Source organism: Manacus candei, unplaced genomic scaffold (genome assembly GCF_025592945.1).
Source record: "Manacus candei isolate 608988 ecotype Guabito, Panama unplaced genomic scaffold, ASM2559294v1 h1tg000028l, whole genome shotgun sequence".
Taxonomy (NCBI): domain Eukaryota; kingdom Metazoa; phylum Chordata; class Aves; order Passeriformes; family Pipridae; genus Manacus; species Manacus candei.
In genome coordinates, this window is record NW_026138076.1 from 32,935,441 (window position 1) to 32,957,478 (window position 22,038).

General features: G+C 39.9%; 1 protein-coding gene and 1 long non-coding RNA gene across 3 annotated transcripts in view; one reads left to right on the forward strand and one right to left on the reverse strand.

Moving 5' to 3' along the window:
- Positions 1 to 20,925, reverse strand: part of LOC127472070 (uncharacterized) — an 84,797-nt gene extending 63,872 nt beyond the window's left edge. Inside the window, exon 1 of the long non-coding RNA XR_007904849.1 lies at positions 20,915 to 20,925. This is a non-coding gene — a long non-coding RNA (uncharacterized LOC127472070). The remainder of the gene's footprint in view (positions 1 to 20,914) is intronic.
- Positions 825 to 20,934, forward strand: SLC9B2 (solute carrier family 9 member B2). Of its 2 annotated transcripts, none has more exons than XM_051789668.1 (12): positions 825 to 937; positions 3,553 to 3,652; positions 5,200 to 5,371; positions 6,843 to 7,013; positions 9,704 to 9,846; positions 11,671 to 11,798; positions 12,688 to 12,863; positions 13,403 to 13,509; positions 14,676 to 14,825; positions 17,234 to 17,342; positions 17,544 to 17,680; positions 18,663 to 20,934. In XM_051789668.1, the coding sequence occupies exons 2-12, from the start codon at positions 3,563 to 3,565 to the stop codon at positions 18,900 to 18,902; spliced, it is 1,623 nt and encodes a 540-aa protein (XP_051645628.1). In that variant the 5' UTR covers positions 825 to 937; positions 3,553 to 3,562; the 3' UTR covers positions 18,903 to 20,934. The 2 variants fall into 2 exon arrangements, with proteins under 2 accessions (XP_051645628.1, XP_051645627.1); XM_051789667.1 differs by having other exon boundaries at positions 826 to 937; positions 5,197 to 5,371; positions 18,663 to 20,933.
- Positions 20,935 to 22,038: the final 1,104 nt, after the last annotated feature.

Here is a 22,038-nt window from a genome sequence, read left to right on the forward strand (position 1 = left end):
TTCCCTGGTCTGTTTTTAATGAAACTGGGTAATTCTCTTTGTTTTCCTTCCACTCCAATGATAATATAAAGAGGCTTTATGACTTTTCAGATTCTAGGTCAAACTTTTCTCTTGTGAGGGAGGGGAGGAATAGATGTCCCCGGTTCAGAGTCCTTCTGGAAAATTTATTTTCTGATCAAAAACCTGCTTTTTTTTTTCTCTTGGATTTGCAGTCAGCTTAGTTCTGCATGATGATACTAAGAGCAGAGTTGAAAGTTAGTCTGTTTCATTCCCTCATGAGCATTTACAAATGAGGTGGACACACTTGTTTCATCTTTAAGAAGCAGGAATATCTTGCTAGGAACACCATAATATGCAAGGGGTGGTTTTTAGGTTTTTTTAATTCTCCTGCCTGCCACAGCACATTTCTTCTGCATGAACCCAGAGCAGAATCAGCAACAAACCTCCAACTGCAGTGTCTGAGTTAGAGGACTGTGTGTAGCTTCCCCATCCATCTTCCCACAGCCACGGAAAAGGCAGCACAGAAAGCCTTTTCCATGCGTACAGGATGCAATAAATGTCATGGGAAGCAAAGGGCTGAAAAGACACAAAAACGTACTTCCTCCTCGGTGCCCTGATAAGGTATTCTGAGCCTTGGATGGGCTCAGGTCTGACCCATCGCTCAAACCAACCTGACAGGTCAGCCCCCCATCTCCTGCGACCCGTTCACTCACGCATCCGGGACGCCCTTTTGGGCATCCCAGGGTCCAGCAGGAGGCTTTCAGGGCTGGCCAAGTGAAGCTGTGGTTTTGGAGGAGGGACTATGTCGCTAGCAGCAACAGCGGAGGAGGAGCCGCAGCCGTCACAGAGGAGCTGCTGCAGCGAGCCGGGACCACGTTGTCGCCTCCCCGTCCTCGCAGGGAGCGGTTCCCTCGCTCTGGTCCCTGCTGTTCCCCGGGTGAGTTTTCTGGCCTTCTGTACCCTTGCACCCCATTCCCTGCAGCTGGAGGCAGCAGGAGGGGTGACCGCCGGGCGCTGCTGGCTGGCTTGGCAGGCAGGAGGCTGCACCGGGGTTTCCTTAGCGTCTTTTTGTGGGTGTGATGCGTGGTTTAGGTTGTTTGGGTTTTTAATAGTTTATTCTGAATGCCAGTTGCTCTAGCGATGCTTGTGGTATTTTATTTGTATTCCTTTCTGTACCGTCTGTGTGCAAAGCAGAACGTAGAGAGTCACCAAGCCAACACAGCTAATGCGATAGGCATGCACGTGCTGTCCCTGTCCGTCAGCTGTCCCTCTCTTTCCTCCTCCTTACCCATTAAAAACAAGTAAAATGATAGGATCTAATGAAAACCTCTCTGGTTTCAAAATAAGGAAAGTGTGTTTTCCAGGGAGGTACTAAAATAAATCTGTTATTGGCTGATTTCCATGGGACAGGCCTTAACCCTGTGGTATGAATTCCACTCTGATTTCTCAATCACTTGATTTTGTTTGAATACGGGGTGAAGTTTAAAAAACAAAACAACAACTCCTCCCCGGGAAAAAAAATTACAGTGAACCCCCAGAAGACTGACCCTCCCTGATGTAAGTACACTAACCACTCACTGTGGTCCCATTGATCCAACTGGACATTGCTTAGAAGTGGGTTCTTGATCCTGCTAACAGGGTGAAGACCTGTCACAAAACAGATAAGGACAGCACATACGCTATTAGATTTCTCGTTCACACCTGGAAACCATTCCTGTTAAGCAGAACATTCATCTCCCTGCTTAGCCAGTCCTTTCTTTCACATGCTGCTGTGAACCGCGCGTCCAGGAGCTGAAGCTGTGGCAAGGTGGACCTGCCTTTCTCAGAAGTGTTAATGTATTTTGTGTTAACAACTACATGACCCCATGAACTGGGATGTTGCCCGTGCAAAGCTGGAAGGAGAACAATATCTTTCTGTCTTTTACCCACACACGCCCCTTTCAGAAGTACAAAATTAAGTACAGAAATGTTGGGAAAGAGGTCAGTGAAGGGAAGGAGGGAGACACTGGTAAGTTGCTGATAACTTTCTATTCCAGTTAGTACAACTGGCATTTGTGGATTCCCAGCCCCAGTGAAGGGATGAAAAAAAAACCCAAACCAAAAATATCACTGATGTCATTAAAGAACTCTAAGAACACAACTATTTGGTTCCATGAGTAGTAATTAAAAATATAGAAAAGTACTGGAATTTCAGTAGACTTAACAGTTTACATTTAAACAGGAAAGAAAGCAAAACTCTTACCTTAGAACACACTGAAAGTGTTTGCCAAGCCTCAAGCCAGTTTCTTATCAGAACTGCTCAAACTACCCTGGTGTTACAATGGCCCCTGTCTTTATTTATGGCATCTATCATTCCAAAATATCAGATATTTCATTATAAACTGAAGGCTTGATAATTGTGAGAATCAGCTCTGACTTACTTCGAACAATTTAGCAAGGAAGGAATTTCTTGGGTCAAAAGTTCTGGCTTCACTGGTGTTTTAAATGGTCAGAGCAATGTAAAAGATTTCAAGAAATTTAGCTGATGGAGAATATATGTACAGCTTTGCTGTAACGAAGAACACTAGCAAGCCTTGTCTTCAGGCTCATGCAACTCTTGCTGGCTCAGACTTGTGAAACTACAGTAAATGTTTGCACAAAAAAAAATCTGACATGCAAAACAGTGTGCTGCCATATGTCCTGTTAGAATCTATGGGACAAGAAGTGGACCAGTTAGACTTTGCAAATACAGTGGCAACCCACAATCAGCTTGGACCTTATTTCCCACTCTAAGATGTATATCCATGGAATATAAGCAGTTAAAAAGAGACGTGTTTTATCAGCCTAACCTGAATACAGACTGCAAGCTGTGAATAGTCTTGATCTTTACTCATAGACTCAAAGGCATCTTCTCATATATATTCAGTCAATATATTGTGACTAACCTGTGGCATCTAACAGAGCTATGCTCTTGAAAATTCCCCTGAAAATCAATCTGGATCTGGTCAGGCTTAAGTTAGAAGAAAAGTGTCCCCTCATGAAACTTTAGAAATCCCCTGGAGCTTTAGAAACTATAGTTGTTGTTCTAACTTTATTTAATGGGTACTTGCACTGCCATGCACACAGGGCCTGTGACACTTTCAGAACTAGCGGTCCTCCTAAGGGGTGTTGACAGCAAATAACCTTTATCTTTGTGCTGGTAAGAGGCACAAATAGATATAGATAGATAAATAGATAGATAGATAGATAGATTTTATACATATATTACAGCCATACATTTAAAGAGGAATGAGCAGGTTAGCACAGATCATTGTGATCCTAAAACTCAGGTTTTTTTATTTTATTTTTTTTATTGCTTGTCTTTGTAAGCTTAATGCTGTTCTTCCATTAGTTTCTGTCTCTTGTTCTTACATACAGCATACAGGCGCATGCAAAAACCATTAAATCTGGAATTGGGCTGTGAGGGTTTTTTCACCTGAGCTATGGGAAAAAGACAACACTGAGAAGTGTTCCATTTGGAAAACAGCGTTATTTATGTCTCTCTAACTTTTCCATCTTTGTTGCTTTCCTTAGGTTTGCAACAATGGTAAAGGAAGATGTAAATAACAGTGAAGATTCTGAACCATCAGTATGTGAGCGAAATGGCATGATTCTTATGCATGAGCAAAGTGAGGTAATTAACTAAGATCTCTAACTGCAATTCTAGTCAGAAGGAACCCTCCTTTTCCTTTCCTTTTTCTTCCCATACTGTTAAAATCCCTGAATCTGAAGAGAATACACATAGAAATCTCCTCGGTGGGAATTTTTTATAATTAACGCGTGTTTAGTTTTTACAGTCTGCAATATGTTGGATTGCTGGAAATCAGTGGTTGCAGTTTCATTTTGAGGTGGAAAATGCATCAGCATACATTTTTTGGAAGAAAGTTATGTGACCTTACAATTACTTTGTTGCTTTCAAATTGCACTTATCAGTCCATTTGCTGAAAGTTGTTAATGCGTATCTATCTTCCTTTTCTTATCTAATAAAAATTAAAAATCCCACGCTTTTAAGCTTCTCTGCCTGTTTCCAGTATTATTGGAAATGTCTGTGGCTTTAAAAAAGACTTGGAAGTAAATGCAAGTACAAATAAAATTCTTAACATAAAAGGCACTTAAAAGTAAGCATATACAACTGAGTATAAAGGTAACTGCTGTATCTTTATGCACACAGCGATTATATGCATATGGCGATCACGGAATCACAGGGTAGATAAACAAGTTATTCCATGCTGAAAGCTCACAAGATTTGTGTTCCAGTTGTGACTCTGAGTAAGGAATTTATATATATATATAGAGAGAGAGAGAGAGGGATGAGACATAAATAATCAGGAATGTGGAAGTATTAGTGGGGGAGGGCTACATGAGAGGCAGAATTCCATGTCTACACTATGACAATGAGCTGACATGAAGGTGAATAATCATAAGGGAAGGTAGATGATTAACTTGTCAAAAATAAAGATGCTAAAATGAAGTGATACACATATCCAAAAATGGTCAAAAAGTGCTTTGGCTATGAATATGGATAAGTAGATGTATCAGTATAAAAGAACAGTTTCAAGGAATCCCAGGGTAGTATTTCTCCATCTCTACTTTGACTTAGCAGCTTGAGCCTTCCAGCAATGGATCATGTGAGTAATGCTTGCACTGGCCAGCTGTTCTGTTTCTTTCATATTTGTTCTGTTATTTTTGTTCAGGGCTTTGCAACAGGAGTTATTTAGCAGTTATATTAAAGACACTGTCTCACTGGAATTATGCTAATTGTTAACTTTATTGTGAAATCCAGTCTGGAAGCAGAACCCTATCAAATTGTAGAAAATATTAATAAATATTTAGTTTGTATACAAGACAAGTTGAGCCTGGCCTGTTATTATTGTTTCTTCATCAAATATGCAGATACTATTGCTGCACAGGTGCTATTTGTATTGGGACAGGAGTCCTCTCAGTTGCAGATAAAAAGGCAAATGGCCTGCAGTCTCTCCCATGCAGTTCTTTGTGCCATGGAAAAAAACAAACACATAACCAAAAACGCCAAACTACAAAGCTGGATGTGGTTGTTTAGTTAATATAGTCATTTGTAGCCAGTGTGGCTCTAGTGCATCCCACCTGACTTCAGGTATTGTACACTACTTCAAATATATGCAGTGCCACCTCTGAGAGAGTCTCCTTGTTTTCATTCAGCAGGGACCAACAGCAGATGCCAAAGGTACTGATGGGAATACACAAACAGAAGAAACTGCTCTCTTGAACCACTGTGCTCAGCAACCTCCAGAACCAATAGCAGGGTCTTCAAGAACATGGAGGCAAATATTTGCTTGTCCTCCTCAGGGTTTACTGGCCCAAACAGTGACAAATGGTATGTAAGAAAGACAGAGTTCAGTTAAAATGAGAAATGGCAAATGAAGTATTTGTTTCCCTGAATGGGATGATATCTGTCCCTTTATCCGTGAAGGGAAACAGCTGTGTTTTACTTATCACGCTTTTGTGTTAATGTTTTAGCAGAAAAAAAGAAGTAGAACAAAGATTTGAATGTACAGATTTTGTTTCTCCACTCTCTCTTACCTGTTTATCATGGTAGATATGTTTTTGCACTGCAAACTGTTTTCATCAGAAGAAAGACCTCCTAGGTTTTGTCTTGATATTTTGTTTTGGTATTGAGAGCATTAAGGTGATTCTGAACACAATGGTATATTTGGCATACTGGATGGCTTTCTTTTTAATTAAGGCAATAAATATAAGACTTGGCAGTGATACCTTCTTTTGTTCCTTAATACCCCAGGCTTGCAAAGCCAAGAATCCTAACTACAAGGCAAACTGACCCATTTTGTTTAAGATTTGTCCTAAACTGAAAGTTCACAGAAGAGATGCCTAGCTAATAAGTTATTTAAACTTTTTCCTGACAAAAGACACATCCTGTGGCTTTGACTGTTTCCACAGCCTCCTTTCACCCTCACTTGGGATTCTTCGGCTTTTATGTTTGGAAATCTACTAATTTTCCCTTTTGACACCTGTCACCCTCAAATAAGATTAAGAAAAATCCAATCTGAAAATGCAACATACTTTCCTATGATCATGAGAAGAGGGATTTATTCAACACAGTTTTTCCTCTCCTTCAGTCTTCTGCTTTTATATCTATGCATAGCTGTTCTTGTTGGACAACTGTAGGAACAGATTTGTGAACCGGCAAAGAGCATATTTTCACTTACTGTTCTCATAATATTTTTCAGGATTCCTTTTTCCTTGTATATTATTCCCCTTTGATTGTTGTATCAAGGGAAGTACTGTACTCCTTCAGGCTGTCCAGAGATATGATCTTCTTCAGAATGTTTTTCCCAAGGATAACAATGTATTGTACAAGCAGATCCAGCCTAAAAATTATACTTCAATTCTTTTAAAAATTAGGCTGGAACTGCAGTCATGAGCTTGAAGATATGCCAGGCTGTTCAGTGGCAGATTTTACTGTGGTTCTGAAGTAGCTGAAGGAAGATAAGCAAATGCAAAATAAGTTAGTGAAAGTCTTTGCTTTAAATTTGGAAACTGTGAAATGTCTTCCACGGTGGCCAAAGGCTCACTCAGAACATTTTGATCTCTAATGATCTTCCTGTTACCATTTCTTAAAATATCTTAGCATCTATAAAATCAGAACATCAGTTTAGAGACCATCAAAGATTAAATGCATTGTTATGATTAAACTAATTTTTAAGGTAAGTAATTTTATTTCTGAAAGTCACGGTAACATTTTTCTTCAGGAGAAAAACAAATGTGATCCAACAGCAAAGTTGTTCCTGAGAGATTATTAAATATGAATATTTTTTGTTTCGTTCCAGTTGCAGTCGTGGTCCTGGTTTGGGCTGTGGTTTGGTCCATAACTGGGGCTGAGTGTCTCCCAGGTGGAAATCTGTTTGGAATTCTATTTCTTTATTTTTTTTCTGTCACTGGAGGTAAAATTTTTGGATTCATCAAAATACGAACCCTACCCCCTCTCCCTGCTCTTCTGGGTAAGATATCCTTCCTTCTTTTCTTCCTGCATATTTTGTGTTGTTTAAACCACCAAGCAGTATCTGCAGGCTAGGTGTGTTTGAATTGGGAACAAGCAAACTGTGTCACACTCCAAATCTCTTCCTTTTCCAAGTGACGTTTTTGTCCTCTTCAAGAGGGTGCAAAATTCCCCAAACTGGCTCAGGTGAAATTGTTACTGAGGTTCTCCTCGTAATTCTTTGGGGGTCAGAGAACTGTATACCTACAAATTCAGAGTTTATTGTCCTCCAGTCCCCTCTGTCACAGTTACTTAAAATTTGGGGTTAATAACACCAAACAGGAATCTTAATCCAGACCTCCTGTTATAGTAGAATAATAAATTCATAGCAAAACTATTGCTGAGCTGTTTCATTAGTTTCTTCCACAATGAAAATGTTTTCCAAAGAAATCGTTATAGGAATCCACCGCTACTAGTAGTCCGAAAAATTTCTTTTTTCCCTCTTCCTTTATTTCAAGATAACTGAAACATGAGGAAATAAATTCACCACAAAGAATAGTTCTTCTGAAGAGATTCTGAATCAGTCATAAGATTGTTTTTCACATCAACATTCTGTTTTATTTTACATAGAAAGGCAAAATAGAAATGGGAGATGAAAATAACATCTTCAGAATGTTAATGTTTTCAGACTTCTTTCCTAGAGGATGTTTCAGTTTTGCTTATATCAGTACAATATTGTGAAGTGCTGTGATGTCAGTGAAGCTGGAAAATGAAGCTCCAGGTTCTCCTCACCAGCTGTATGCTGTCTCCTTGCTATGCTTACTGCATAAATGAGTAAAGCTGTTGACAGACAGTAATACTTCATGGCAGAGTGGGCTTACAGATACCTGCCTGTAGTGCACAGGTGTGACTTTGTAACCTGCACAGCTGGTGGCGTGCCTCAGACAGTTGTTCCGTACACATCTCCGTCAGGCAGTGTGCACGTTCTTGCACTGCTTAGTTTCACCAGCAAGAAAAAATTCAAATGAGAGGGAGGGAAGTTTTGCATAGAACATGCGTGCCTGCAATAATATGAACACGGAATGTCACACGCAGGGTGACCCCCTTTCTAAAGTAAACACCCCCCTTAAACAAATAAAAATGTTTCTGACCATTCGGATTCTGTTTGTTTGGGGTTGTTTTAATTACGTCTGTATCTAAAAGTTATGAGTTGAGCATGAAAGTGCTTGTCAGACAGGTAATACTGGACAACAGAAACTTAAGCGTGACTGCACATGTTTGTTGAATTGTTTAGCACCGAGTTCATTGTTCTGATCCCCAGTCTTGAGAAAAATTGGAGAAATCTATGAGTCAGAAGAAGAGATAGACAATGTCTTTGAATATTGTTTTTATATTAAAAATGCAAATCCGGTACTCTTACATATGTTTAACCCACTTGTGCTAGATGCAATAGAGTGTAATGTAGCTGGCTAAGCACTTAAGCACCTTATACTGAGCCTCTGTTTCAGGAAGAAAGGAGTAAAATTGGTACTGAAACAACCACATAGTATATTTTAGGTAGACATTGCAGAGAGGTTTCTGCAGCAGGCAACATGGAGCAGAACAGTGAAGATACCCTTTGAGGTGGGGACTTTTGCTTTGTTAAGTAGCTTTCTAGATCAGGGTAGTTCTGGTGACTCGGACCTCAGGCAAACATTGCAAAGAGCATATGATCATTATACTACCCTTATATAATTCTCATGAGGTACTGCAAATTAATTATGCCATGCTTTTTTTCCAGGAGGTGTTAGGAAAAGCAGTGTTCAGAGAGTTGCAGGACAAATCAAGTCCACAGTTGAGGCTCACACCAAGCAGGGAGCAACCTGAGCACAATGATTATTTACTTTTTGTCTTTTTTTGGTTTCCTGTTTCTAAACTTGACTAATACAACATTATGCCACAAAAATGAATCATCAAGATTTACAATGAATCTCTGCAGATCTATATCTATAGTCAACTTCTCCTGTACTTTTCCATATCCTTCCAGAGCTACAGTTGCAAGAATTCTCTGATTGGATAGTTTCACTAATATTTGCAAAAGTTGAATCTTGCAAGTAGCTCAAATAGAGGATAACACCAAGTTTCTGATTTTCCTGCCCCCTTTTTCCTCCTTTGTGTAAGAGTCATATTGCCAGAGCACTTTAAAATGTCTACATTAGTCCACGATTAGCTGTTTTAGATTATATTTCCCCAACCTCAGCATTATGGTTCTTGTGACCTGCATTTCTTACACCTAAGAGGATTTTTAACGATTTTCAAGTTCTGAGATAAATACACAATATTAGAAGATCTTCCTCTTTTCATGTTAAAACAAGCTAACAAGAAAAAAAATCTTTAAGGATGCAAGAGTGTCTTTGCTTATGGTAAGTAATGAACCTGCACCTGGTGAACAAAGCCAAATTCTCTTGACTCAGACTAAAACTGTGTCACCATCCTGCAGACTTATTGGTGACCTGTATTTTCTTAGGCCACTTTCACTGCTTTAAATATGTTTCTCTCTTTTCGTGCCTCAGTCCCATTGTTAAAACATGTCTAATAATTCAGAACATGAATTGTTACTTTTTCCTCTCATAAATAAATAATATGGTGTCTATTTTTAAGAATGCTACGCAGGCTTTTCTCGTGCATTAAAACCAAATCATTTATAGGAGCTTTCATTTGCTTTCATTTAAGGGATGCTACTTGCTGGTTTCCTAATCCGAAACACTCCGTTCATTAGTGACTTTGTCCAGATAAACCTACGCTGGTCTGCAGCACTCAGGAATATTGCTCTTTCAGTTATCTTGACCCGAGCAGGACTCGGCCTGGATCCAAAGGTATGGCACCAACCACTTGTGTGGGGGAAAGTATACAGCAGCTCTCAAAAAAATTGAATAACTGGCTCTGTTAAAAATATTGAACTGTTCAGTCTCGGAGAATCTGCAAATTTGATCGTTACAGAAAGCGTAGCTTATATTGTGTATATATATATAAGCGTAGCTTATATGTATGTTAATATTGACTGTTGAATTTGTAGAGTAGGCAAGCAGTCCAAACAATACCTGAAGAAAACTGATTTTATAACTATTTTCCCCCTTGCCCTAAAGAAATTTCCTAAATTTTGTAAACATCTTGAGGATGTGTGCTCCGTCGTGGTCTGTCAGGAAGAGTTTACACTCCCAGACAAACTCCCTGTTAGTTTACACTGACAAACTAAAGCAAGGAATGGAAGGGATCCCCAGTCCTTGAAAGAGAATGTTCCTGTATGGACAGAAACCCAAAAAACTCACACAACCAAAAAAAATGTAAACCTGTATGACTTTTCTGGCTTTTTTTTTAATGACTGCCATTTTAATTAATTGCAAAGATGAGTCCTACTGCACTACAGAAACAATGACTCACATCACTGTGAAGCCCATAACAATCTGGTGAACAAAAAATAGTCTTCCTCTGCACACTCTGAAGTGTGATGGTCCATAAATAATGAAGGCAAGGTTTTGCTCATTCAAAACCAGCTGGCTGAAGTAAAGCTGTAGCATATTAGTCCCTGCCTATTTAAGGAACCACTTAAGAGTTTATATAAAATCTAAGGTAAAATATAGGTAATTAAGAACATCTAAACTGATTTTTCTTAACCAGGAAAATCTAGAGAGTTGCCAATGCTTCAGATATTTAGGAAAATAAGGTTTTTTTCAATATTGAAAACTGTCTGGTTGGTTTCCTAGATCGTCATTTTATTTTTTCCAAGACATTGAAGCTCGTATGAGCGTGAACTGTGTGTTGTTAGACACAGCTTGGATGCCCACTTCTGTGAGAGTGCACTTCTTTCTACTTCATGTCAACTTTTTGTACTGAGGAAACTTCATCTTTGACTCATTTTTTTCCATGTGGCAATCAAAACTGTCATTTTGACTCTGTATGTGGCAGTGCTTTGATGCAGTTACAATTGTTCCTCATGTAATTGAAGCTGTAAAGACAAAGATGTCAGTAGATCTGATCAGCCCTGATAATGCTGGGATAAACTGGACTGGTAAAAAGGGGAACTCATTAATTTATTGTTTTTTATTCCATGTCAAAATTAGGAACTTGTCCTAGCAGAGTAATGTTTGTGACTGACTATTAAAGACAGCTGTGAGAAAATTTTTTTAAAAAAGTAACTGCGACAAAAGGAACTTAATCTGCTCAGGATATCCAGTGAGATACAGCTGAAAGAGATGCATGGCTCCTTGTGCCAAAGTTATGATTTTTTTTCTTAGATTTTTGTGGGTGCTTATGCAACTTCTGGGATTGTAGCAAAATCTTTTGTGGGTGGAGCAAATGACCTCAAGTCAGTGTGGGTAAGTCAGCAGGGTACACTTTTCAAATGGTTCCCAGCTAGTCCAGCCTCTCACATTTAGTTTGCGTTGCACAAGAAGCCAAAGAGAATTTTTTGCTACTCCTTCCTGTGACATGCAGGAACCTTGTCAAACCTAGATTCACTGCCACACGTGAAATTTTACACCCAAATCCCGTTGTGCTTGAGTCTATCTCCAGCTTAGGCCATGTGACATCCTATAGTGCAACTCAGACAGGACTCTTTTAATAAACCAGATCAGATTGTAACTGTATTTCCTCTTTGTAAAGCCAAGAGTACAGACAGTGATGTGCTTGTATTGTTGCAGGCTCTTAAGAAGCTCAAAGCTGTCTGTTTACGGCTTGCTTTTGGACCGTGCCTCTCAGAAACATGCACAGCTGCTGTTCTTGCCTACTTTCTCCTGCATTTGCCATGGCAGTGGGGATTTATATTAGGGTAATGTATCTTCTCCTCTCCTGTATGACAGAGGTGCCTGTTTTCATGATGCAGTTAAATGATCCAAGTGTGGTTAGTTCTCTAGGCCAAGCAGAGACCTCAGTTCAGTGCCAGTTAGGAAGCTGTGCTTAGCCCCTGTGGTCGTTCGCTTCCATTCACCTCTGGCTCTGTGGCTGATTTAAAGGTCGTATTTCCAGGCTGTGGAGGAGTGTTTGCATCATTACTCTTCTTTGTTTGTGATCTGAGCACTTGAAGAAGGATGGTGCAATCCGAGTCTTTAACCACAACACAGGGGGCTTTTAGGGACAGAAAATTATACCACAACTTAGAGAATCGTCATACTGGAATTCAGTATTTCCCCCAAGAGAGATGCACATAGGACAGTCTTCCTATCACAAGTCACAGGATAAGGATATGGCGTGGTATATTCTGGAGTAATATCCTTGAAGAGAAAATATTTTCCATCTAGTTCTATCTAAATTGGTGGACATAGTCCAGACCCATATACTGGAGCAAGATGGGTGAACTCCTCCTGTGCAACACACTGAATTTTATGAGAAGGAACTGGGCTACTGACTCATAAGCATGTCTAGACCAGGTTCCTAAATGGAACAATGAAAGTATCTATCAGGGGAGCATAACTGGCCTGCAGTGTAGTTTCAGTCTGGAGCCCTTTTAATACTACTGAGTTGGGCAGAAAGTAAGAGCTGATTGCAATCTGCATAGAAATATCCCTGCTTGTAATTAGAAGGGAAAGGTAAGGAAAATACCTTATGTAAAGGTCTGGTTTTTTACACTTCAAAAGAATTTGACCATAGGGTCAGAACATTTTGAAGTTTTTTGTTTCAGTGCTTTCTTTTTAACAGAGCCTGAACCTATGTGTTTTCAGTTTTGTTGTAGGTGCAGTCTCCCCTGCTGTGGTGGTTCCCTCAATGCTGATTTTACAAGCTGGGGGATATGGAGTGGAGAAAGGTGTCCCAACTTTACTAATGGCAGCTGGCAGCATTGATGACATTCTGGCTATCACAGGCTTCAACACTTGCCTTGGAATGGCTTTCTCCTCTGGTATGCTGGTTAATCTGTACGTGGCGAAATCCAGAACAAACAGTGATATTTTGAAGAACATGTGCTCTGTTATGACCAACTGGTTTGTAACTTAATGACATCTCCTTATAAAGTTCATGTATGGACTTGAATACTGAGATGGAAATTGCTCCTGTTCAAAAGTCTTGGTGTAACATTGTCTGCTGAGCTGTGGGTCACAATAACTTTCAGAGAACATTTCTCCCTGTCTGCTCTCTCGGCTGCCAAGTCTGGTCCCTGCATGCCCAACATAACACTTTCAAATTTCCCTGGGTTTGGCAGTGTTCTTGCAGTGGCTCTTTCTCTGGCTTGTCTTGCACATTTTCTTGCCATGAGCTTTCAGAGAGAGAAAGTTGCACTATCCAGTTCTTTCGTGCTCATAGGTTCCCTCCTCAACTCCTTTGCCCCAAGTAATTTAAAACAGACACTGTCCTGGAATCACCCTCATAGGCCTACAATGTGGTTTGTGTGTGAAGGGTCTGTGTATGGCTTACTGAACACATTTTTTGTTTGCCAAATAGGTTCTACTCTGTACAATGTGCTCCGTGGAGTGCTGGAAGTTGCTGTTGGCATAGCAGCTGGGGGGATTCTGGGAATGTTTATTCGATATTTCCCAAGCCATGATCAGGTAAAAACCCAGTAAAAAAAACTTTTTATAAGGTAGAGGTTCTTTACGATGGGATGATTTGCTTCAGTTATTCATTTCCAAGCTTCACATGAAGCTGGTTTTGGGAAAGCTGTGTACAGTGCTAACAGCTTCCAGGTTGCAAAGCCTATCAAGTGACAATGTGTTTTATAGGTGATTACTTGTTCACTGCACCAATAGTGATATGTGATCTCATAGTCCTTCCTGATGCAGAGTTTGGAACCCAGCTCACCATCCTGCTCTCATTAAAGGTAGTGGAAATGTCCACATGTAAAGGAGGAAGGGTCTGATACCCATTTCAGACAGTAAAATAATAATGTATTAGATTAATGTGACGTATTTATTCCTATAAGGTGTATCCAGTAGGCCTAAGATTAAAAATTAATAAAGGAGACATATTGGAGGCTTTAAGTGATTGAGCATATCATTAGCGCTAATTACAATGTGTTGCTTTCAGTAAAAATTAATTTATAGAAAGTGGTAATGAACTTACTATTGAGGGGCAATTAAATGAACAGAAAATTATGGAAGAAAGTACATATGTTCTGGACTACTGAAATCACTTTGCAAAGCATCCACTGCCCTCAGTGGGACCAAATTTTCTTATTATTAAATAACATAAGTGTGATACAGGAGCTAAACAGATAGATAGGAATGGGGAACGATGGTAGAGATATAACTGTCTGCTGTGAGACTGAATCACATAAAAATGTCCCTGGCAAATGTTTGTTTGACTTGTCCTTAAAACCTCGCGGTGGCAAGGATTTCACCTCTTGTTGGATAAACTGTTTTAGTACTGGACTGCACAGGTAGAAAACCCTGTTATCACAGAATTGATAGAAGGGCTGTTAGAACACTGCATTGCATTTCTTGTGATACAAAAAGCCTATTGGCAGTAAGATTTTGGATGGGCAGAGGAAAGAAAATACTAAATTTTCAAAATTTATATTTCTTAGGAATTAATGTCAAAAAAAACCCCACAAACAAAATGAGTAGTTCAAGTCTCACTTGAAAGCTTTGATTCCTCCAAAATTGTTAATTTTTATTTTTCTTTTCAAATTGTTATTTTCAAAATTAGAAGAAGTACCTTTTTTCCTCCATTTCTTAAAGAAAGTTGCTTTTTTGTTTGTCTCTTTCCTTGGCTGCAGGCATCTCTGGCATGGAAGAGATCATATTTTGCACTTGGATTGTCCATGTTTGCTGTTTTTGGCAGCATCTACTTTGGCTTCCCTGGATCAGGAGGACTCTGCACATTAGTCTTATCCTTTGTTGCAGGTGTGGGATGGTCTGATGAAAAGGTGAATGTTTACATAAGAAGTGTACCATACCCAAACTTTCTTGAACATACAGCCTGACGAGAGTTTGAATTTCTGTCAGGACTGGTACTGGTGTATTTGTGAAGCTTTAGAGGGTGTACAGATTTGAAAAAAAAAAAAAAAAAAAAAAAAAAAACCACAAAAAAACAACCAGCACATTTTACATTTATTTTGGAAGTTTTTGTCTGCCTTTACCATGACAGAGAGTTACCTGGTATGTGAGTAGATATTGATACAGAGCCTGGCCTACTTACAGAGGAATGCTCACAAGCTTTTCTTAGACATCTTAAGCTATGTAAAGGAGACCTAGTAGTGAAGGCACTTGACTAGGAATCAAAAGCTGTGAGTGAGTGTCTGTAACCTTACACAGTCACTTTATGGTAAAATTTACAAACAGGTGTCCAAAATATAGTTGTGCATATGGCCTGAATACCCTGAGGTTTTGTTCTCTGTGGGTTTGGGGGGTGAAATGAAAAACAGTAATTAACCATTCTCTCGCATCTTTGCCAAATCCCAGCCAGTGTAATTTGGATAACTTAGAGAGCAGGGTGTACACAATAACTGGTGATATAAGGCCATACAAAAACCATACAAAAGACTGCTTTCTAGTCACCTTCTCTTAGCTGCTAAGCCTACTTCCTCTTACTGTTGCTGCCCCACTGCATTTCTGTACCTTGGTATGTCTCACTGCCTCTTTTGCTTGATACCATCCTACATGTAATGTTTTGAGGGCATCTTTCCACAGCTGTAGCTTTGCAACATGCAGTAGGAAAAGAGAAAGGAAAGGGGGTCAGATAGAGCAGAGTCTATGTTATTATCCTGATCTAGACCCTGACTTTACTAAGATCTCAAGGTTTGTTAAAACAGTGAAAGAGAAGCTATGATTGTCCAATTTTAAAGGATGAAAAACTCTTCTTGGGACTGAACTAGTTAAGGACATTGCAACTAATAAAGTTCTCTATTTTAAAAGCTCATTTCAGAAGAAGGACCTTAAAAGAGTATATGCCATCTATAAAGGTTTAGTTCTTTTGGTCTGTGAATGAAGCTTCTTGACCTTAAGTATATTGATGTCAAATGCCATAGGTCTTTTTCAGCAGATACAGCCAGAGATGTCTGCATACTTTATACTCAGAAGCTCCCTGCTGAGCTTCTCAAAGGCCACTGCCTCCCACTGTCCATAGTGGAAGTCACTTGGCAGGCACTGTCCACAGAGAACAATGAACATTGTACCTATTGCTGGAACAGTAAAATGGGTAGTAAACAGGCTGAAATCTATAGAGGAATTTATTTTTTTTTTGCTAAAAATTAGAAGGGTGAGAAAACAAGGAGAGAAATGAGGCAAATAACGTTTAGAAGTCTGTATATTTCCACCTGAATCTCTCTAAGGTTACAGAAGTTTTTGTATTACAATAACCTACCATTCCATTGACTGAAGAGCAAGAGGTGTTGCAGAATCAGTCCCAGAGAGAACACCAAGGATGGGACATCTCTAGGCCTTGGATTGATTATTAAGTGACAAAGAACAGCACTTATATTTTCCACACACTCCAGCCTGAAGGTTCATTTGCTATTGTAGAACACAATTAAAAGAGGAGTGCTATTCAACATGCTATGTGTACCTTTTCCCATAAGTGGAAGATTTCTGTTTATCCTGGCAGCAGTTGTTTTAGGAAAATTATTAGGTGTGAAGTTCAAACACAAGGAGAAAAGATGGTTTTGCCTTTATACAGTATATTGCACTGGAAAGTTCAGCACTTGTTATTGGTATGTGATTTCAGACTTGCTCAGCCTAATACTCTGAGGCACATGGTGTGACTCTTGGGGATGGTCCTGTGCAGGGCCAGGAGTTGGACTCAGTGATCCCTGGGGGTCCCTTCCAACTCAGCATATTCTGTGATTCTGTAACTTTGCCCCTGCTGACATGGAGAGAGGCCTCTGACTGAGTGCAGCACGAGCAGAGCTAGATCATGGCTGAAACTTTTGAGAGTCTGACTGCACTCAGATACAAACAGAAGAACATGTTTAAGCATGCCAGTTTCCAAGGGCTCAGAAACTTCATGCCAAAGCTGCTGAAATTACATCTTCCTAAATACTGAAAATCAACAGTGCTTTATTTTCCTCCTCTCTGAAAACTGCTCTGTTATTGTTCAAACAGCAGTGATTATTTCTCTTCTTGAGATATCAAACATTTATTTACTAGCAGAGCTAGACACAGTCTGACCTTCGAAAGGTGTGCAACTGATTTTGAATCTTTCAGTATTATCTCAAAAAAGGAGGAGCAATTCTGGACATCTTAACATACATTTTCACTTTGTTCTATGATTAATTAAATGTTGTGTCTACTTGGCTATTTTTTCTGAATTTACAGATCGGTTTTGTTTTCATTGCAGAGGGACGTAGAAAAAATTGTGGCAGTTGCATGGAATATCTTCCAACCTTTTCTTTTTGGTTTAATTGGAGCAGAAGTATCTGTTACATCTCTTAGGCCTGAAACTGTTGGTAAGATCATTCACAAATTATCCAGCTTTCATTACTGCCTTCAAAAGATTCTCTATACAGAAATCTAAAGCAAAGCAGACTATGACTGACCCAAAAAAAACCCCAAAACCCACCCCCACTGTAAAGCTACAGTTTTAGGAGCCTTACTCCCCTCAGGCACCTATGCACAAAAGTACTCAGAAGTGTTTGTCTTTGTTGCAGGGCTCTGTGTTGCTATATTAGGCATTGCCCTAGTTGTGCGAATCATAACAACGTTCCTCATGGTGTCTTTCGCTGGGTTTAATTTCAAGGAGAAAGTATTTGTCTCACTGGCATGGATGCCCAAAGCCACTGTCCAGGTAAGCAGTCCAACATCACTTTCATTCCAGCCTAAATCTATTGTCCTTAGCAAAGTTCCCCGTAACTAGCACAGGAGTAAACAGGGAAAGGTTCAGGCTCAGTGACACCAGAGTGTAGTATATTGACAGTTCATATTCTAAACCACCCTAAGTCTGCTTGAAAAGTACATGGAGAACCTTCTGTGTGATGGTGTTTTGCTTGCATCCTGGACTGTACTCTTAATAATGACAGTGAAGTGTAGATAAGTCATAGGAAGTTAAACTATTTCCCAGCCATTGCAGATTATTGTGCCTCTACATAAAGATTATGAGAACTCTCAAAAATAGGCAGAAGCATTTCCCTCTCACACATGAAATGTCTGCAGGGACAGTCGCATCAGAGACTCAGAACAGGCATCAGTTTGTGGTCATTTTGGTAAGGCGCAGTCTGCGAGAGCCGTATTACTAGAGATGCCTCAGGCTGGCTGCATTCCTGCTCCTTTATTTCAGTGATCATTAAGTCATTTAGACTTTGCCTCAATAGCATGATTACTTGCAAACAAAAGTTAATAATCAAAACAAGCAAGGATTATTGCAAGATTAGTGAACAAATTTTAAGAAGCCACTACTAGTTGACAACTGTCAGGATGCATTCTCAAAGGGTGGCATTTCAACAGCTGCAATATGCAATATACTGACCCATTTCATTAATCACACATTCTCCAGATGTGGATGAGATAGCAGCTAAGCAATGTTCTTCATTGGGGTAAACCATCCAGATAAACTCATCAGCTTAGGGAATTCAAAATGTAGCCAAGTGGAAATTGTATTCATAGGTGTAATATAATATTTACTTTTCTATGTACTGCCTAGAAACTAATGGATTGAATGTACTAAATATGTCAAAGTTACATGAAATGTTGACTGATGATTGGTCTCTTCTTTTCCTCTCTCAGTGCTAAAGGTTATTTTTTCCATCTCAGCAATGTTTTCTTCCCTGCAGGCTGCAATAGGTTCTCTTGCCCTGGATACAGCAAGAAGACATCAAGATGAGCAACTGGAAAAGTATGGAATGGATGTACTGACAGTAGCTTTCTTGGCTATCTTGATTACTGCTCCAATTGGAGCCCTGGTAATTGGCTTGGCAGGGCCCAGACTTTTGCAGAAGGCTCAGACAAATAGCAAGGAGGATGAGGAAGGTGCTGAGGCTGGAGAAGAAACAGAGGCCTGTGAACCTTCGTGAGACAGACATCTACTGGAATATGGTCCTTCAACCCTTACACTTTTATTGAGTAAACATGGCATGTCTCTAATCTCGCTGGAGGAAACTAAAACAAGTATCAGTTACATCTGCTATTTTTAAATTAGCCCTGGTGGAGTTCTGTAAAATATTTTTATCTGTGGATAGTGCCTTGAGATGAAATAGCTGAACACAGAGTGAACAGGCTGACCAGGCAGTGAGTCAGAAGTTAGCAGTCAACAGTTACTCAAAATGTGTGGGTGGTGAGGCCAGGGAGAGGGTCAGAATTGTTCAGGCATGGAGTGGAGTCGTGAGGTGGAATATAAACAGAAGAAAATGGAGACTAATGTGAATAACTTCTTGATGGTTGAAACTGGGCTGTGAGATTACAGGTTCAATAACTCAAAGAAAGCAACTTCCAAATAAGAGACTGCTGACACATACTGAACAAGTCCTGCTGGTGATTTCCTCTCCTTCCTCATTTGTGTTTCTAAAACTTGCCTTTTCCTACTGCTGTTCTTTCTCACAGCTGATGCACTCCTTTGTGCCTTCGGGGGACTGCCAGCTCTGGTCATTGCAAGAAACAGCAAGTGATACTTCTGTGCTAAAAGAGACAGTTGGGGCCCTCACAGACTGTGGTAATAGAGGTGTTGGTGCTGGTAGAAAAAAGGACAGAGTTTGAAAATGGGATGAGGGTTGTGGGGAGGTTATAAGAAATGTGAAAGGGTTGTGCAGGACTGGGAAGGCTGCTCCTTCACCTGTGTACCTCAGCCTTCACACACGATGTGAAGGGAGGGAAAGTCAGCTCTTGGGCCACTGAGTGGCTTTGTTCTGGTGCTGGCCACTGTAGGACAGATGGGAGAGCTCTTCACAGGTAGGGTTTGCTGACAGGGCAAGGCCTCAGCTCCTTCTGGGTAACTCAGCAGTAGCAATAGACCTCCTCAAATCAAGATTCCTGGGCCAGCCAGGATCTCCTGTTGCTTTGTCCTAATACCCATCTGGCTGAGAAAATGCTATGACTGGGTCCTTCTCACATCTGCATTTGGATAACTGCAGCAAAGGAAACCAGGTAATTGCTAAAAATATAGCCAGTTAGTGCTCATTTTTCCAAGAGGTGGCTGGCTGGATTGACTATGGAGACTGGAGGGCTCTCAGATTTGTCAGGGCATTTTTTACTCCTGACTGATGCAGAAAACTAATATAATTTAAATGAACAGTTTTGAAAATGGCAGCGCAGAGTGGGATGATACAAAGCAAAAGGAGCCTCATTCTCACCTACTTTCAGGAAGGCTGCTGGGGGAAGGCAGGTGTCATGAGTAAGCAGTGTTTAGACACAGCACTGGCACCCTCTGCATGTACACACAGATCCTGTGGGTCTTTCCAGAAACACAAGATGTGTGTGGCTGTGGATCATGGTAATGATTGGCAACACTTGTGTCAAATACCTTGCTAAAATATTTCAGCAGGGGAAGAAAAAAGGTCAAGTGCAGTTTTCTTCATTTTATTTAAATTAAATGCCTCCTGCACAGTCAGTTGCATTATAGTTCACATTTGATTTTCCCATTCCCAGTAGAGTTCCCTCTCTCTTCTCCTTTACTGTCCTAAAGCCAGGAGTAACTTCCTCTGTTGATCAAACTCCTGGTCTTGCCTTTAGCTTTGCTATCACTTGACAGATACCAGCAAATCTACATTCCTCTGCTATGTTTTTTACAAGTAACGAGCTCCAAGTAAGTTGTTCCCAGCTCCATTCTGGGGCATGGAGTCAGTACAGCATCCCTCAGAAACTAGAAGTTATTTTGTTACTTTTTAGAAAGGATGCTGTACTGTGCCTGTAATTGAGGGGGATGACACTCCCCAGCAGATTTCTACACTACAGTTCTCTGAATTCATTTTACAGAATACTCTATAGAATATATTTGATGGGTCTAGATTTTGGCACTAGTAAGAACTAACCAATTGTTTTAACTTTTACATTTTTAATACGCAAAACAAAAATGTACAAAAATGCATTTAACTACTTCAGTACTTTTAATATTGAAACTGTACTGTTTGCAGAGTGTCGCACATGCCTCTGTATACAGATTAATTACAGATCAATATGTGTTCCTTTGTATATGCCTTCCTCTCCAAGGCAGAAAGAAAGCTTCCTGAGAAATGTTTAAGGTTCATAGCCTGCAATTCCAGCACAGTGATAAAAATACGAGGAAATTCTTTGGCAAGTTTTCCTCTAACAGTTGTCAAGTACACTGGTATTTTTTTTACTATACACACTGCCGTTCTCTCTGCTTCCTTGGGAATGTACCATCTTCAGTTCAGTTCATGTTTGTCTCCTGACCTGAAAAGATGCTTTCAAACTGTGCACCAATGAATGGTTAAGGGTGCTGTGCTTGGTGGTTATTGTGTCATCCCTTGACTTCTGTGCCTGTTCTGCCTACTTTGCATGGCTAAGGGAAGGCACTCTGTTCCTTAAATAGGGGTGGTTTTAATAGAAGGTTATTGTATTTTGAAATTGTATTGTCTATAAACCTAACTGACAAGGTGAGGGAATACAGTGTTCAGTTCAGACTGTCTGTAAAATAATTCCACTTGAGTAAAACTTTGAGGAGTTCACTTTTTCATAAAGTTTTATAAAAAGCTGAATCCTCCCACTGAGATCACTCTGCCAACTTTGGAATCTGGTCGATAACAGAAGTGTGATGTTGTAAGGATTACAGCCCTTTAAATTTGGACACAACCTTAAGTGTGCAACCTCTGACAAAGAGCCGTTGTTCATGATAACCTTACCACCATAACAGCATCTCATAAATCAGATTTACCATGTCCCCTTAACCTCAGTGCACTTTCAATTTATGCATTAGATCACTTCCACCATTCTGAGTTCCTGAATAGCTATACCACTGAAAAGTGTCATCTTTTTGCTAATCTAAATGAAATTGCATGCATTTTTCTTTCTTTGCTACCTTATGTGGATATTTCTCACAAGGCTCCTTTCCCCCAGCTTTTATTAAATCTTCAGAAAGATTCAGGTTGAAGCTATTACATAGACCTGCAGATCTAAAACTAAAAGCGTTAAAGCTTTGTAATGCTCCTCTCCTTACCTTCCAGAAAAGAAGAAAACACATCTCGTCATGAAAAGAAA

Coding starts and splice junctions, on each gene's coding strand:
- SLC9B2 (XM_051789667.1), top strand. CDS start 3,563: ATGGTAAAGGAAGATGTAAATAACAGTGAAGATTCTGAACCATCAGTA. Junction 9,847..11,670: donor GACTCGGCCTGGATCCAAAG/GTATGGCACCAA, acceptor GTATTGTTGCAG/GCTCTTAAGAAGCTCAAAGC. Junction 17,681..18,662: donor TGCCCAAAGCCACTGTCCAG/GTAAGCAGTCCA, acceptor TCTTCCCTGCAG/GCTGCAATAGGTTCTCTTGC.